Genomic DNA, 17,843 nt, shown 5'->3' with positions numbered 1-17,843 from the left:
TTTAAAATTTATTTTTCAGATAACTCTACACATGGCAGTGAAAAATGCATGGTGGTTTCTTAGGACCAGAATGCTCGTTTTTTAATTTTACAATTTGTGAAATAGGGAGGATATAGCCCTGAGATTAAAGCACAGAGAGAGTGTATTAGCTTTTACTTCTGCATTCAAATCTATTGCATGAAAAAATTGTATAGGATTTAAAATATAAGGGCTTACTTTCTCATTTTTCCATCAATCTACTATATTTAAACTGTACTATGTCACCACTGCAAACTCTTTAGGGGCTGCACATATTTATCTCCCGTTCCCTGGTCGAGGCAGAACAAAACTCCCTAACTACCTTCTCTTTGATGGTTTCACTATTCTAAGTACAATGTCAGGATTATATTCTCAACCCTTGCTGGTCACCTGATCTTCCAACCAAAGGTTTTCTCTTAAATCCATGGACAGTTTACACAATTTTTATTCCAGTGATAACAAGATGAAGTTTTCTTGTCTAAATTATATGACACTTCAGATTGGAATATCAAGCTGATTGCTCTTGATTATTCTGAAAATTTAGTAGATTCCTACTGGCTAAATACTTGACACTTCCTGGGTAAAATGTGTTTGAGCCATATAAATCATTCATTAATGGTATTTATTGAAAGCTTTCTGTGTGCGTAACACTGTGCTAAGCACTTGGTAGAGTATAATCCGTCCAACCAGCCAACAATCAATCAATCAATCGTATTTACTCTTTACTCTCTATTTACTCTTATTGAGCTTGTTGTGGTCAGGTAATGTGTCTGTCATACTGTACTCTCCCTAGTGCTTAGTACTGTGCTCTGCACACAGTAAGTGCTCAATAAATATAATCGATTGATAGTTGGATGGGGCTCACAGTCTAAGTAGGAAGGAGAGAAAGTAATGAATCCCTACTTTACAGATGAGGAAAAGGAGGTCTAGGGAAGTCAAGTGACTTGCCCAAGGTAACACAACTGGCAAACGGCAGGGCCAGGATTGGAATCCTGGTCCTCTGACTCCCAGGCCCCCACTCTTTCCACTTGGCCATGCTGTTGTATGTTGAATCTTTAACCTGATCAGGGAGACAGAGGAGGAGAGCTGAGGGACTTTCACTGTAGACTTGAAAAATCATTAATCTATCACCGTCTTCAATTGTTAAAGTTGAGGGTCTTAGGCCCTTCCAGGGACTGTTAATTTCCTTTAGGGATTAGCTGAACATCATATCTTTTTGGAAAAGGAGTATCATTTCGCAGATAGAAGGGCTTCTGTTTCGTACCTGCTTTTAAAAAGGAGTTGAAATAATTGGCAAATTTCAATCAAAATCTTCCTAAACCCAACCTTACCAGTAGTTCGTCGGTCCACTGAGTCCTCTACCACCTCATTTTACTGCCACTGGTCTGGGGAATCTTTCATCAGTCCTAGTTCTAGTGGAGCTGATTTTGCTTCTGGGGCACACAGGCTGGACCAAAAAGTTCCCCACAGTGGTGCTGTTAATGAGTAGCTTAGCTAGATGCTTGTTTGGGCACGGAGAGTTTTTCTGGGGATTACTCCCTCGCTGTACCAATGTGGCTGTTCCACTGACTCCACCCTGTGCCCCTGAAGCACTGTGGGAGCCCCTGGGGCAACCCAGCAGTCGGTCTTCTGGACAATCAGTGGAGCAGGCGGTTATGGTCCTGGAGATGCAGATCCAGGATAAAGAGAACTTGAGGGAGGTTTGTCTGGTGGATATCATATCTGCATAGTGTACAGCAGCAGTGTGGCCGAGTGGATAGAGCTCTAGCCTGAGTTGGCTAGAAGGAGCTGGGTTCTAATCCCGGCTCCGCCACTTCCCTGTTGTGTGGACTTGGGCAAGACACTTCACTTCTCTGGCCCTCAGTTTCCTCATCTAGAAAATGAGGATAAGACTGTGAGCACTATGTGGGACAGGGACTGTGTGCAACCTGATTATTTTGTATCTACCCCAGGGATTAGTACAGTGCTTGGCACAGAGTAAGTGCTTAACAAATACCACAATAATTACTATTATTATTACTTTCCCAAGCGCTTAGTACAGTGCTCTGTGCCCAGTAAGCTCTCAATAAATACCATTGATGGTGCTGATGATCGAGACTGAAGGAGTGTGCATGGAAGCACGTTCAATCCTTATAAGTCTTACACGCTTAGAGAAGCAGCGTGGCTTAGTGGAAAGAGCCTGGGCTGGGAGTCAGAAGGTCCTGGTTCTAATCCCGGCTCCTCCACTTGTCTGCTGTGTTACCTTTGGCAAGTCACTTAACTTCTCTGTGCCTCAGTTACTTCATCTGTAAAATGGTGTGAGCATCATGTGGGACAACCTGATTATCCTCTATCTACCAGCGCTTAGAACGGTGCTTGGCAGATAGTAAGTGTTTAACAAAAACCATCATTATTCTTATTATTAATATCAATTAAATGTGTTTATTGAGCACTTACTGTACAAAGTGCTTGGGAGAGTACAATACAAGAAAGTTGGTAGATACGCTCCTTGCCCACAACAAGCTTACAGTACAGAAGGGGAGACAGACATTAATATAAATAAATTAAGGATATGTACATAAGTGTCTTGGGGCTGAGGGAGGGGTGAAAAAAAGGAGCAAATCCAAAAGCAAAGGTGAAGCAGAAGGGAGTGGGAGAAGACGAAATGAGGACTTAGTCAGGGAAGGCCTCTTGGAGGAAACTTGCCTTCAATTAGGCTTTGAAGGGGGAGAGAGTGATTGTCTGTCGGCTTTGAGGAGGGAGGGCATTCCAGGCCAGAGGCAGGACATGGGTGAGAGGTCAACGACGAGATAGACAAGACAGAGGTACAGTGAGAAGGTTGGCATTAGAGGAGTGAAGTATGCCGGTTGGGTTGGAGTAGGAGGGTAAGTCCTTACCGTAGCAGGAGTCCGTGACAGAGCAGGAGGCTGCGAAGTCCATCTGCAGGAAGGAGTCCTCATTCACAGCCACATCAGTGCTCACCACGTAGCGTGTGCTGGCCTTCTCGATGAACACCAGGGCATCCCCGGTAGAGCCACACACGGGCATTTTGGTCCCACCGGGGTGAAGCAGCCATTTCCTACTATCTAGGGTGGTGAAGTCATCCTCCAGGATGGTGTTCCCAGAAATATTCCCGCCAATGAGAATCTGAAAATGGATGGGAAGAGAGAGCTCAGCTTACAACTGGGAGAGGGAGGGGAGGGGGGGCATTCAACTCTTTCCGAGTTGGCTCAGAAACAGAACTGGCAAAAGGCCTTTGGCTCACTGAGCCCCCAGAAACCCACCACTCAATAATAATAATGGTGATGATAATAATAATTGTGGTATTTGTTAAGTGCTTACTAAGTGCCAGGCACTCTACTAAGCACTGGGGTGGATACAAGTGAATCGGGTTGGGGACAGTACCTGTCCTGCATGGGGCTCACAGTCTCATTCCCCATTTTACAGGTGAGGTAACTGAGGTACAAAGAAGTGAAGAGAGCACCCAAGGTCACACAGCAGACAAGTGGCGGGGCCACATTAGAACCCACAACCTCCTAACTCTCAGACCCCTTCTCTATCCACTATTCCAAGCCGCTTCTCCTCGCCGCGCTGCTTCCAGTCCAGTGCTCTACACGCAGGAAGCGCTCGATAAATATGATCGGGGGCTGATTGACCGAATGATGGGGAGAGGGCTAGGTCCGGAGGGCACTGACCTGATCGATGACCCACGGGCTGAAGAAGTGCCCGTTCTCGGACGGCTGCCACCAGCGCAGGCGAGTGGAGCTGGAACGGGCTTTCAGAGGGATCTCCAGGGCAATGTACCTGCCGACGTTGCTGGAGTTACTGAAGAGGAACTCCTGCATTAGGCTCCATGAGAGGCCGCCGGTGAGGGAATACTGTAAGAGCACAGGTTGGCTCCTGGGGTCTGGAACGCCTTTCCCACATCCCAGTCTCATGAAGAACTGCACAAACCTAACATGGGCGACAATTGCCAGAAAGCATTTCTTCAAAAGAGAATCCACGGAAATTCAGAAGCGGCGGGGAGGGGCATTCGGACCTCAGATGGAAAGGCAGGGGGTGTTTTTTTGTGAATATGATTTGTCGCTCATCAGAGGTTTCCTTTCTGAGTGTGAAGAATGATCGATCGACGGATCAATTAATGCTATTTATTGAGTGCTTAATGAACTCCCTCGGTGGACAGGATGAGAGTAACTGTGTCAGCTTCGGCAGTGACCCATTTCTATCTTTGGACAGCAAATTTGCCAAGAGTGATTTAGGTGCTGCGTTTAATAATTAATAATAATTGTGGTATTTTTTAAAGTGTTTGCTATGTGCCAAGTACTGTAATAGGAGTAGGGGGAGATTAAAAATGATCAGATTGGACACAGTCCCTGTCCCATATGAGGCTCAAGGTTTAAGTGGGAGGGAGAACAGTAATTGAATCCCCATTTTACAGATGAAGAAAATAAAGCCCAAGATCACACAACAGGCAAATGGCGGAGCCAGGATTAGAACACAGGTCCTCTCAATCTCAGGGCAACGTTCTTTCCACTAGACCATGCCATTCTCTGGATTTGGAATTGCAGCATTCCCTGCAATTCAGGCAATATGTCTGATTTGATGATCTTGTATCGACCCCTGCCCTTAGCACAGTGCTTGGCATGTAGTGAGCCCTTAATAAATACTACTGTTAATTCAAGATGCTGACTTCATCCTAGGAAGCCATACCTGGTTTTTTGCTCCATCACCTTATAATTATAATAACTGCGGTACTATGAGCCAAGTACTGAACTAAGCACTGACGTAGGTAGAAGATTATCAGGTCCCAAGGGGGGTTCACAGTCTAAGTAGTATGGAGAATGGGTATTGAAACCCCATTTTGCAAATGAAGAAACTGAGGCACAGAGAAGACTTGACCCAGGTCCCACAGCAGACAAAATGGTGGCAGTGGGATTAGAACTTTATGACTACAGTCCTCTAGACTGTAAACTCATTGTGGGAGGGGAATGTGTGTGTTTATTGTTGACTGTACTCTCCCAAGTGCTCAGAACAATGTTCCACACACAGTAAGCACTCAATAGATTCGACTGAATGATTATGACTAGAGAGCCATAACAGGTAGCTTGCTGTGTGCAAGGAATATGTCTGTTCATTGCTGTATGGTACTCTCTGCACACATTAAGCGCTTAATAAATATGATTGACTGATTGACATGAAGAGAGGTATGTAACAATTAGATTATGAACCAGCAGGTATCTCCTCTTAACAGCCCCCGGAAGAATAGAGAGACTGGACTTTTTCCCTGGAAGGTCCCATCTTGGGAATTCTCTCCTGTTCCTGCTTCCCCGAAATCACACTGAGACCCTGCCCAATGTGACATGTGTCCCTCTGGACTGGTGTTCCCTGAGGAAATTAGAAGTGAGTCAGAGGGCACTGAAAAAAACTCTGGAAAGGTTACCTGGCTTGGGACAAGTCCAGGTCCCGGGTCATCAGCATGCGCAAGCCGTCTTCATTGAAGAAGAGGTTGTTTCCACTGGAAAGGATTCCACACTTCCGGGATGCCTTGCCCCCACTCACCAACAGGAATCGATCGGACTCCAGCTGACCTGAGGGCACACGGTACACTGGTGCTCTGCCCTTTTTTTTTTTAAGAGGTACTTGTTAAGTGCTTACTAGGTGTTAAACACTCTTCTATGCGCTGGGGTAGGTACGAATTAATTAGGCCAGACACAGTCCTTGTCCCCCATGGGGCTCGCAGTCTCCATAGGAGGGAGAACAAGTATCCCAATTTTACAGTTGAGGAAACTGAGGGACAGAGAAGTGAAGTGACAGCGAGCAATTGACAGAGCCGGCATTCGAACCCAAGTCCTTCAGTCTCCCAGGCCCGTGCTCTCTCCACTAGGCCATGCTGATTCCCCAATACCATCTGGACTCTTAGTCCCTGGTAGGGTGTGTTTTTTCTTTCCAACCTTCTTTCCAGTTTACCAGATATGGATTAGCCCCACTCCAGAAAGCTCCTCAGAGCGTAGGCGGGCTGCCACAGGGCCGTACGTAGAGGCCTGAAAGAAGGCCATTCTTGAATGAAGGAGAGTCCCCTGATTCCTGGCTGATGGGGGGAGCTCTGGGGGGAGTTGTATGGGGTTGGTGGACATAGATGAGGTGTTGTGGAATATCTCTATGGAGATGTTTTCAGAGCGGGCTACTGCTCCTCCTGGCTGGAAAAGTGGAGGCCACCCAGGAGGGCACCGGGGATAGGTCATAATTCCCTCTGAGACAGTTAATAATTGTAGTAACTGTTAAGTGCTTACTCTGTGCCAAGCACTGTTCTAAGCGCTGTGGTAAATACAACTTAATTAGATTGGATACAGTTCCTGTCCCACATGGGGCTCACACTCTTACTCCCCATTTTACAGATGAGGTAACTGAGGCCCAGAGAAATGAAGTGACTGAAGTGACTCGTCCAAGATCACAGAGCAGACATGTTGGTGGAGGCGGGATTAGAACTGACTCCCAGGCCTGTGCTCTATCCACTATGCCAGGCTGCTTATCACTCCACCAAGGTGTGGACGGGCAAGGAGCAGAGGGGTTTTTGAAGGTCATTTCCTCTTGAAACTACCCCCTGACCTGCCATTTCCACCCACAGCGAACAAGGGGCCCACCCAAAAGTTGGGCAGGGACGTTCACGAGAGGTGAGTTTTGCATGCACCAGACTCAAACTCCCCTCTCATGTGGCTGGACCCAACAAGAAATCAGAGTGGCCTGAGGAATTTAAATCCTTCTTCTTAATTGGGACCAATCTCAGGATCCCAGGTCTCTACAGCCAAGGTCCAGAACGCTCAGCAATGATGACAGCCCATTCATGAAGTAATCTGTTCCTTTCACAGCTCTAAAGGGACACGATATTTTCCAGTTCAGAATCCCTGGCAGATAAATGAAATGAATGCTATAAAAGGAAAGATAATAACCTTCAAAATCATCCTTGAGGAAGTCAGGGTTTTTGGTGCTTATTTTGCAGGTAGGCCCCGAATATCCGGGATCACAGATACATTTTGTTCCATTGATGCAGCTGCCATGCCCATTACACATCTCCTCACACTGGGGGCCAATGTAGATGTTATCAATGGCCCAAGTCACGGGCTGGGAACCAGTGGGATAAAATCCCTGGTACCAGCGGAATCGGACAGATCTGGAAAAAAGATCCATATTAGCTGTCAGGTTTCAACTGAAAGGGCACCACCTTAAACAAAAGACTGGCTTTCCTCAAATCCCTATGGACAATTATCCCTCATCCTCATATTTATTAAGTGCTTACTGTGTGCACAGCACTGGACTAAGCACTTGGGAGAGTACATTATAACAATGTAACAGACACATTTCCCGCCCACAATGATCTTAGAGTCTAGAGGGGGAGAATTATGGATATGTACATAAGTGCTGCGGGGCTGGGAGGGGGGATGAATAAAGGGAGCAAGGTAGGGTGACCCAGAAGGGAGTGGAAGAAAAGGAAAAGAGAGCTTAGTCAGCGAAGGCCTTTTGGAGGAGATGTGCTTTCAATAAGGCTCTGAAATGGGGGGAGTCATTGTCTGCCGGATATGAAGAGGGTGGACATCCCAGGCCAGAGGCAGGAACTGGATGAAAGGATGAAGGCAAGGTAGATGGGATCGAGGTACAGTGTGTAGGTTGGCATTAGGGGAATGAAGTGTGCGGGCTGGTTTGGAGGAGAGCAACGAGGTGAGGTAGGAGTGGGCAAGGTGAATGCTTCAATCAATCAGTGTAGTATTTTAATCAAAGAGTTGGGAGAGTTCAATACAGTGGGTGGGTTTTAGCACCTTCATCACACTGATAGAAATACAAATAAATAATCTTGCCCTGATCTGCTGACTACCAAACTGCCTGCAGCAGCCCCACAAACGCCCATCTGGAATTAGAATTTTCTTTCCAATACCTGTCGCCATTTAGGCTTGGCAAGGGGAGTGCCTTCCCTGTTGAATTTCCAGAGTGCTGTACTGCGGGAAATGGATGGCTTTTCCTTTGAACGGAAGCCAACGTGGAGTTTTGCCTCCAACCCACTGTTTATTCAAATTTCTGAATACAAATGAGCTCCCTAGGTGGGCTGTTTATCGCCAGTTCACCTGGCTAGACATGAAACCAGAGAACGGTGGGACAAATGGACAGTGGGAAGGTCTCGGGTTGCTGGGACTTCCTCCGACTGAGATCTCCCCAGGGAATGCCAGAGTCTGCAGCAAGTGGGGGTATTATGGACCTGCAGAGGCAAGATCAGGCTTTTGGAGATCAAGGATGGGCCTGCAACACTGCCTCTGGGAAATTAGGCTTTTGTGAAAATAATTGTGGTACTTGTGGGCAAGGAATGTTCCTGCCAACTCTGTTATTTTTATGATTAAATGGTATTTGTTAAGTAGTTACTAAGTGTCAGGCACTGTTCTAAGCACTGGTTATTGTATCTCTCAATCAATCAATGGTATTTCCTGAGCACTTAATGTGTGAAGAGCACTGGACTAAGCATTTGAAAGAATACAACATAACAATAACAGACACATTCCTTGCTCAAAACAAGCTAACACAGTAAGTGCTCAATAAATACCACTAATGATGATGATAATGAATGTTTAACCGAAAGACCTTCCCCAACTAAGCCCTCAATTCCCCTACTCCCTCTCTCATCTGCATTGCCTGGCCTACAGGATAGAGCACTGGCCTGGGAGTCAGAAGGTCATGGGTTTTAATTCCGGCTCCACCACTTACTTGTCTGCTGTGTGACCCTGGGCAAGTCACTTCACTTCTCTGTGCCTCATTTACCCCATCTGTAAAATGGGGATTGAGACTGTGAGCCCCACGTGGGACGGGGACTGTGTCCAACCTGACTTGCTTGTATCCATCCCAGAGTTTAGAACAGTGCCTGGAACATAGTAAGTGCTTAACAAATACCATTATTATTATTATTATTATGTAAGCACTTGATATTCATCCCAGCTTCAGCTACACAGAACTTAAGTACCTACCCATAATTTATTTTAATGTCTGTCTCCCCCTCTCTCCCAAGTGCTTAATATAGTGCTTTGAACACAGTAAGTGATCAATAAATGCCACTGATTGATTAATTCTGCTTCCTATTTTTCCAGAATTTTTTTTTCAATGGTACTTCTTAAGTGCTAACTATGTGCCAGGGACTGTATAGAGCACTGGGGTAGATACAAGATAACCAGATCACATACAGTCACTGTCCTACACAGAGCTCACAGTCTTAATCCCCATTTTACAGATGAGGGACCTGAGGCCCAGAGAAGTGAAGTGACTTGTCCAAGGTCATATAGCAGACAAATGGTGGAGTCGGGATTGGAATCCAAATCCTCTGGCTTCCAGGTCTGGGCCCTTTCCATTAGGCCATGCTGCTTCTGATCCAATTTGAAAAAACCACTGCTCTGAAACAAGGGGACTCAGGCCGACGGCAGGCCCAGCAGTCGGTGACCAGGGGCTTTCCGGTGGGGTGAAGGGGACACCTGAAATATGCAGGCTGCAGGAGGTAGGGGGGTGGCAGGGAGGGGGTCGGGGCGGGGTCTTACCCGCAGAGGTGCAGTTTCCCAAAATGGAGGACCTCCCTCCTCCAGCCCTGCATGGTGCCGGGGTAGTAGGTGCTGCTGGGGTGGTGCTCTGTGGAGCAGAGAGAGCTGGCGTGGCTACTGCTGCTGCTATAGCACAGAGGCAGCAACTGGTGCCAGGTGGCCCCAAAATCCCTGGAGAACTCCAACCTCACCGGGTCCGCAGATGAGCTGTCAGTGGAGCAGCCCACATTGATCTGGAGAAAACAAGTGGTGACACGGATGAACCGAGAGCGACCTCGCTTTTCCTTGTGTCTCTCCCCTCCACACACACACAATGGCACTTGGCTGCTTCCACTGTTCGGAACGGTGAGATCAGTAGAGTTCCCCCATTATTTTTACTTTTGTTTGAGACTCCCAGAACCTCCCCCCCGGCCGGCAAACACACACACTCTTCCATTTTATATCTTGGAGGTCCAAAGCAAGATACAGGCAAGTGAGTGTTTCAGACTAGAAGAGTATCACCATTCTTGATTCTTAATTTTTCAATTCCAAGATTCATGCACACTCGCATGCTCTCCCTTCTTCCTGTTCTCCACAGCACCACATGTGCCCTGCAACACCTCTTCTCCCACAGAAGGTAGAGTTTCTCAAACTGCTGACATTTTTAGAGATTTGAAACAAAAATGAACAAAAATGAAAGAGAGGAAGAGAAAGGGAGAGGGGAAGAGGGAAAGAGGGAGGGAGAGAAAGGGAAAGAGGAAATAAAGGAAGTCGGGGGAGTGGTGAAGAGTTGGGGAGGAAGGAGGAAAGGGGGAGAGCTGAAGGGGGGAAAAGGGGAAAACAGGAAAAGGGGAGAAGTGAAGAGTAGGATGGGGAGTGGAGGAAACGGGGAGAGGTTTAAGAGGGAACAGGGGGAGGAAAGGGGGAGAGAGCAAGAGGAAGAGGTGGGGAGAGAGAAGTACTCAGGGAGGAAGAAGACATTGAAAGAGGGTGGTTTGAAAGATAGGAATTGAACGAGCCAGTGCGAAAAATTGCTCTGAGATGGAATTATAATAATGGCATCCTGTGATTTTGTCAAAGAGAAAGGGAATCCCTAGAAGTAGGTGTCCAGTAAAGTCAACAGGCAATTGTCAGAAAGCAAACAGTGGCCTTGGATGGGAATAGTAAGTGGAGGAGATGGCTTCCAGGTGCTGCCGTGTTCCCTTCAAGACCAAACTGTATGTCATGTTACTGAACGTGCCTTGCCCAGATCAGAGCTATAAGTCAATAGTTTGGCGGAGTCGTTCTCTAATTTCGGAAGAGTTGAAAATGATTAAGCAGATAAATGAAGTTAGACTCGGGGAAATCTCGTTTGCCTTTTCTGTCAGATAGAGACTGATCCTGGGCTGGCTTCAGATGGTCAGAGTGTGTCGGGAGGTGGGCATGCTGGCCCTTCTCAAAGACGGACAACATGAGGCATCTCTCAAAGATGGCTGCCACAGGGGTTCTCTCAACAGTACTTCCTCCTCTCCCACACTTCCCTATCACTGTGGATGGCATGACCATCCTTCCTGTCTCTCAGGCCCGCAGTCTCGGTGTCATCCTTGACTCGTCTCTCTCGTTCACCCCACACATCCTATCCGTTACCAAGATCTGCCGGTTTCACCTTTACAATATCGCCAAGATCTGCCCTTTCCTCTCCACCCAAATGGCTACCTTACTGCTACGGGCTCTCATCATATCCCGGCTAGACTACTGTGTCAGCCTTCTCTCTGATCTCCCTTCCTCCTCTCTCGCCCCGCTCCAGTCTATTCTTCACTCCTCTGCCCGGCTCATCTTCCTGCAGAAACGATCTGGGTGTGTCACTCCCCTTCTTAAACACCTCCAGTGGTTGCCTATCTACCTCCGCTCCAAACAAAAACTCCTCACTCTAGGCTTCGAGGCTCTACATCACCTTGCCCCTTCCTACCTCTCCTCCCTTCTCTCTTTCTACTGCCCACCCCGCACACTCCGCTCCTCTGCTGCCCCCCTCCTCACCGTCCCCCGGTCTCGCCTATCCCGCCGTCGACCCCTGGGCCACGTCCTCCTGCGGTCCCAGAACTCCCTCCCTCCTCACCTCTGCCAAACTAATTCTCTTCCCCTCTTCAAAACCCTACTTAAAACTCACCTCCTCCAAGAGGCCTTCCCAGACTGAGCTCCCCTTCTCCCTCTACTCCCTCTACCGCCCCCCTTCACCTCTCCGCAGCTTAACCCTCTTTTCCCCCCATTTGCCTCTGCTCCTCCCCCTCTCCCTTCCCATCCCCTCAGCACTGTACTCGTCTGCTCAACTGTATATATTTTCATTACCCTATTTATTGTGTTAATGAAATGTACATCACCTTGATTTTATTTAGTTGCCATTGTTCTCACGAGATGTTCTTCCCCTTGACTCTATTTATTGCCATTGTTCTTGTCTGTCCGTGTCCCCCGATTAGACTGTAAGCCCGTCAAAGGGCAGGGACTGTCTCTATCTGTTGCTGACTTGTTCATTCCAAGTGCTTAGTACAGTGCTCTGCACATAGTAAGCGCTCAATAAATACTATTGAATGAACAGTAGTAGCACCACTGCCCTTCTTGAAGATGGTGGTGGGTCAGAAATGGTCTGCTGGTCAGAGTCTTGGAGCTGAGAATTTCGAGATGCTCAGTCAAGGGGCAGTCATGAGGGTGGCATGGCTGAGGGGAAGTGGGTGGAGAAGAGCTCTGCCTCAAAATGTTGAACATGACATCATTATGCCACACTACTTAGGCAGCATCATGTGAGGCAAAGTTGGTGGCTGCTTTGACACTGCATGGGAGCCACCTAATTTCTGAACCTGAGCCCTGGCCTGGTCCCATTACTTTCTTTAATGGTAAGCCCTATGTGCCAGGCACTGTTCTAAGCACTGGCCAGGGATTGTCTCTATTTGTTGCTTTGTACTTTCCAACTGCTTAGTACAGTGCTCTGCACACAGTAAGTGCTTAAAAAATACAATTGAATGGGGTAGATATGAGGTAATCAAGTTGGAAACAGTCCATGTTCCACATGGACCTCACAATCTTCATCCCCATTTTACTGAGGTAACTGAGGTACAGAAAAGTTAAATGACATGCCAAAGGTCACACAGCAGACAAATAGCAGAGCTGGGACTAGAACTCAGGTCCTTCTCACTCTCAGGCCTGTACTCTGTCCACCAGGCTATGTTGCTTCTTATCTGGTTCCTGATTTTGGGGTTTGAAATCTAAAACTCAGCTGTATTTCAGCCAGGGGAGTTGCTTCAAACTCGCCATGGTCCTGGCCCATTTTAAATCAGCCTGGCCTAAAGGCGGCCTTAGCTACATTTCCTCTGGTCTTGTGAGGTTAATGATGAAGAATGCCAGTATAATGACGCCTCAGAAACTGGCTTTCATTGCTTGAAAACACAGTTATCTGCCTATATATTATTAATTAGATTTCCTGAAAAAAGTAAAAGGGCATCAATATTGATGAGACGAACTGAGCAAATTACTCAAAATAGCCCAGCACTCCCTGCATGAGCATTTTATCTCTCAAGCCCTCTGATTTATAAAGATGAATTTTCTACCCTCCAAGCAAAACTGGGCTCTGGCTCAATCCATATTTAGAGGAGTCAATGAAGGTGCCTGTCCTCTCTCTCTGTCTCTGCCTGAGGCCTTTACACCCCCGCCCCCCTTGTCTGCTCCCCAGTATCACGGGTGCCTTAGCTGTTTACTTTTCATTCATTCAACTGTATTTACTGAGCACTTTCTGTGTGCAGGGCACTATATTAAGTGCTTGGGAGAGGACGATATAACAATAAACAGACACGTTCCCTGCCCACCATGACCTTACGGTCTAGAGAGGGTAATATTAACTGTGGTATTTGTTAAGTGCTTACTATGTGCAGGGCACTGTACTTAGCCCTGGAGTGGATTCAAGCAAATAGGGTTTGAACACAGTCCCTGTCCCACATGGGGTGCACATTATTTACCCCCATTTTACATATGAGGTAACTGAGCACTAGAGAAGTGAAGTGACTTGCTCAATGTCACAGAGCAGACAAGGGGCAGAGCCGGGACAACAAACCAGGTCCTTCTGATTCCCGGGCCGGGTACTCTATCCACTAGGCCGTGCTGCTTCACATTTTGGGGTGGCAGGAGGCACCAACGGCACTCCCATGCTGTCGGCAGCCTGTGCCAGTTCCCTCCTCCTGGCATGCCCCTAAAGGTGCTGCCTGCCCTGGGCATGGAAACTGGCAAAGATGAATGCATCATTCTCATGCAGGGCACAGGTGACAACACATTCCTCCTCCCTACTAAGAAGCCCAAAGCTTTGTTCCTCCAGGAAATAAGAAAGTTCATTTGACCATTGGGTAAGGTGAATTGCCTGAATTTTTAGAGCCTTTTGCATTTCTCCAAATAGGGAAACTGGAGGCAAAGCATTACTATTCCCATTTCTCAGATGGAGAAACGGAGGCCTGGTGAAACTAAGTACCTTGCCCAAAGTCACTCAAGAAGCCAGCATCACAGGTAAATCTGGAACCCAGACTTCTCATCCCTTGAACCTGCCTTTTATGGTTATGGCTTTCCTCTTTGAATGTGTTACTGGAAACACTGATAGGTTTTAATTTTCTCACAGGTTAGCTGCGGGCTGTTCCATCCTCTGTATTTTCAGGGGACAGATTTCAAAACCCTGAAAATTTAGGTTGGCAACAGGCAGGTTTAAATGGATCCACATAGGGCACTGCGAAGCAAGCTAAAACAACCATCAAATCGGGGAGAAAATCAGAACCACAAATCAAGAAAGATCTCACAGTTACCAGGCAGAAAATAAGCAGAAACAAATCCCAGTCGGTCATTTGGTTATGGCCATCAAAAATGGGAGTGATGGTTAAGCTCTCTGCATCCGGGTACAAACATGGTACCTTCAGGCCATGCCCAATAGGCCGCCTCCCAACCTATCTAGCCCAGGCCTCCATTTCCAGCAGGGGACAGCAGAGAATTTGGTGGAGCTGTGGGGTTATTGCCCTCCTTGGACACCCGGCCTCCTGGTTTTGGGAAGATGGAATCCATTTTGAGTCCTTATCTGGGGCTTCATTCTAAGCATGATTTTGACTTACAAGCATAAAGTGCTCTCCAACAAGATAGAAGGGAGGGAGTACCTCAAACTGGATTACGGTGTCCTCATTCACACTCAGATCGCGGGTGGTGATGGAGTGTTCGCCAACTTCATTGGACACGAATACCATGGCCGAGTCTTCCTCACTGTCACAGAGAAAAAGCCGTGAAGAAGCCATTAACTCCCAACCCATGAGCAACTAGTTGTGGGGGTGGGGGGAGGCGAGCATTTGTGAGGCAAATTTGACTCGGTTACTCACGGGGCCCCCTTCGAAGAATATGGGCAGTAAAGTCCAATGTTTCCCCCAGGGTAGAAAAACCAGTTGTCCTCTTTGGGTCCAAAGTCAAATGTATCCAGGAGAATCGCGGGATTGTTGAGATTATTTCCATCAATAATGAAGTCGTCTACCAGCCAGATTTCTTCTTTCTTGCCTAAGGCAGTGTGAGAGGAGAGCATTTGCCATAATGAAAAGGGGTGGGCTAATTTGGCTCCTTAGGCAAAATGAAGGCCAGCCGGAACTAATAACCACAAGCCAAGCATATGCTCCCTGAACAAATAAGAAACACAGAATGCATGGCAGCTTATTTACACCCCTTAATGTGTGAAAAATTGTATTAAGAATCTCTCAACCATCCCAAATCGACCTAGCAAGAAACAGACACACTAATTCAGGAAGCTGCAATGTGAACACCACATTAAAACACCACGCCTAAGCCCAGTCTGAAGAACCAACAAAACTCGGGGTAGAAAATAAACACCTTACATTATTGAGGAAATGTGAGATTTGCTCCCCACTTTCAACCCCGACTTTGGCCAAGTCCTCTGCTTCGGGAAATACTGCACTGGGACCGGTGAGAAGGATATGACTTTAACCTGTCTCCATCCCAGAATTCCACGAGAGTCTTGGAACTTGAGTGGGTCAGACAAGGGGGAGGAGGTCAAGGCACAAACAGTAGGGAGGGAACAGTATGGCTGCTCAGGGAAAGAAATGGTGTTAGAAGAGGTGGACCAAGCCCAGGCCAGGTGAGAATTTGGAAATTCCCTGGCGGGACCAATAAGAAAGATTCTTCTCTCCAACCCTGTTGAATGGTGGTGGAGATTAGTAGAGGGCAGCAGATGGGAACCACCACTGAAATTTCAGGAGTTGCCTGGGGTTCAACCCTCTATCTTTCCTTCAGCTAGTGGGGATCTGGAGTTGGTGACTTCCACCAATATGAGCTTAGCCATGGAGAGAAAGGCCTGGAGTGTCTGGGGGAAGTGTTGCTTGATTCTGCTCCAGGTTGTGCCACTGGGAGTCAGCGAAAGCATTGGCCCGGGATTATCCCAAGGGAGCCAGGCTGCCATTAACTGACATAACACCTCAGCAGGAAGAAGCCTTTCTTGGCTTCTCTGGAAAACTAACTCTGAATACTCAGTTCTGTTATTGGGGAAGGTGACTTTTCTACTCCTCCTCACTAAATGTGTGGACTCGCTAGAAGCTTTTAAAATGAATTGGTGGAGAATCCAGAAAAGAGGAATAATTATCTTTGTTAGATGTGGACACCAGTAGACATTGATGGTGCTGATGTTTTCTTTTCCAGTCTCCTTAGAAGACTGGACACTCAAGGTGATGTTTTACATTGAGAGGAATGTCTTGTACATGTCTTTGATGGCTAAAGTAATTTTTATTTAGAGATGTCATTGTAGAGGTAATACTTCCCTAATTTGGGGGCTCATTTATTAACTGTCTACTTTTCAAAGGCCTCATATAATGTTGGTGGTGACTGTGTTTGATCTTTGCTATTTAAAGGTATAGGAAACATGAAATGATAGCAACTTAGGGAATCTGTTTTTCAAAAAACATTGGCACTCGAAGAGATGCGGCCATAAAAGAGGTTTTTCCTCAAACAAGGGCTGCCCTCATTTGTATACTTCATTTAATTACATTAAAGAAGAAAAAGGGTATTTCAACAGCATGGAATTAGTCACACCACATTGTGTGGGTATCTTTATAGACAGTTGCCCTGCCCTAAAATATTATACCATAGTCAAAGATATTCTTAAATCAGATAGACTGTGAGCCCATTATACTGTTATATTGTACTCTCCCAAGCATTTAGTACAGTGTTCTGCACAAAGAAAGCTCTCAATAAATACAATTGATGGACTGGTCGACTACTGGCCCCTGGAAATGCATGGGCTCCACCAGCTCCTGACCGAGGAACAATAGACTCCTTTTTACCGTTATTATATGGCTGCCAAAGCCTGAAACGGGTGGCGTTGGTTTGGGCTGTGCTTGGGAGTGGGACATTGATGAAGAGGACGTTGGTTGTCTGAGTAAAGTAGAACTCATCGATGAGGTGCCATGTGATTCCTCCACTTATAGAGAACTGTAACAGGATGGCGTGAGACCTCTCTGGGGTCCCTAGAATAAGAGAAAAGACATATGATATCATTCTGGTTGAGGAGATGCTGTTGATGAGAAGCAGTGTGGCCTAGTTGACAGAGCAAGGGTCTGGGAGTCAGTGGATGTGGGTTCTAAACCTGGCTCTGCCACATGTCTGCTATGTTATCTTGGGCAAGTCTTTTCAGTTCTCTGGGCCTCAGTTAACTTCATCTGTAAAATGGGGGTTAAGACTTTGAGCCCCATGTGAGACAGGGACTGTGTCCAACCTGATTTGCTTGTATCCACGCTAGCACTTTGTACAGTGCCTGGTAAATAGTAAGTGCTTAACAAATACCACGATTATTATTATTTTTGTGATTATGTCCCAACCTGTTGTGTTACTCTGGGATTTTACACCAGGGAACAGTCTTTATAGCTCAGCACAGTCAGCCTCCTGGCAGGGGCTTATTTTTAAACCAGACATTTCATCTGAACAGGAATGAAGGCTCTCCAAACCCTGGCCAACACTCTGACTCCATTAGAGAGAATGAGAGCTGCAGAACCTTTAATTTAGGCAGTGCCCAGTGAAATCCGTCTTTCAAATGGATCTTGCTATGGGCAGGGAATGTGTCTGCTTATTGTTACATCGTACTCCCCCAAGTGTTTAGTACACTGCTCTGCTCACAGGAAGTGCTCAATAAATACGACTGAAAGAATGAGACCTCAGCAGTTTTTGACAGGCTCGGCAAAGCTCGGGAACCTGAAAGCGGAACCAAAACATGGCCCCATGAGGCGAGAAATTGGTCTCGGTTGGATAAAGAGGGGAAGG

The 17,843-nt window shown here is 46.9% G+C and overlaps 1 protein-coding gene across 1 annotated transcript in view; it reads right to left on the bottom strand.

Annotated features, from left to right (window-relative positions):
* Nucleotides 1-17,843, bottom strand: part of RELN (reelin) — a 324,257-nt gene that overhangs the window by 36,116 nt on the left and 270,298 nt on the right. Inside the window, exons 38-45 of the mRNA XM_029077379.1 lie at nucleotides 16,871-17,053; nucleotides 14,909-15,080; nucleotides 14,693-14,795; nucleotides 9,561-9,793; nucleotides 6,945-7,165; nucleotides 5,438-5,585; nucleotides 3,693-3,951; nucleotides 2,895-3,144 (exon numbers count right to left, since the gene is read on the bottom strand). Coding sequence (XP_028933212.1) covers nucleotides 2,895-3,144; nucleotides 3,693-3,951; nucleotides 5,438-5,585; nucleotides 6,945-7,165; nucleotides 9,561-9,793; nucleotides 14,693-14,795; nucleotides 14,909-15,080; nucleotides 16,871-17,053 — 1,569 coding nt within the window. The remainder of the gene's footprint in view (nucleotides 1-2,894; nucleotides 3,145-3,692; nucleotides 3,952-5,437; nucleotides 5,586-6,944; nucleotides 7,166-9,560; nucleotides 9,794-14,692; nucleotides 14,796-14,908; nucleotides 15,081-16,870; nucleotides 17,054-17,843) is intronic.

This window comes from Ornithorhynchus anatinus, chromosome 13 (assembly GCF_004115215.2).
Source record: "Ornithorhynchus anatinus isolate Pmale09 chromosome 13, mOrnAna1.pri.v4, whole genome shotgun sequence".
Classification (NCBI taxonomy): Eukaryota; Metazoa; Chordata; class Mammalia; order Monotremata; family Ornithorhynchidae; genus Ornithorhynchus; species Ornithorhynchus anatinus.
The sequence above is the reverse complement of the archived record's forward strand: the minus strand, read 5'-3'. Positions and strand labels throughout refer to the sequence as shown.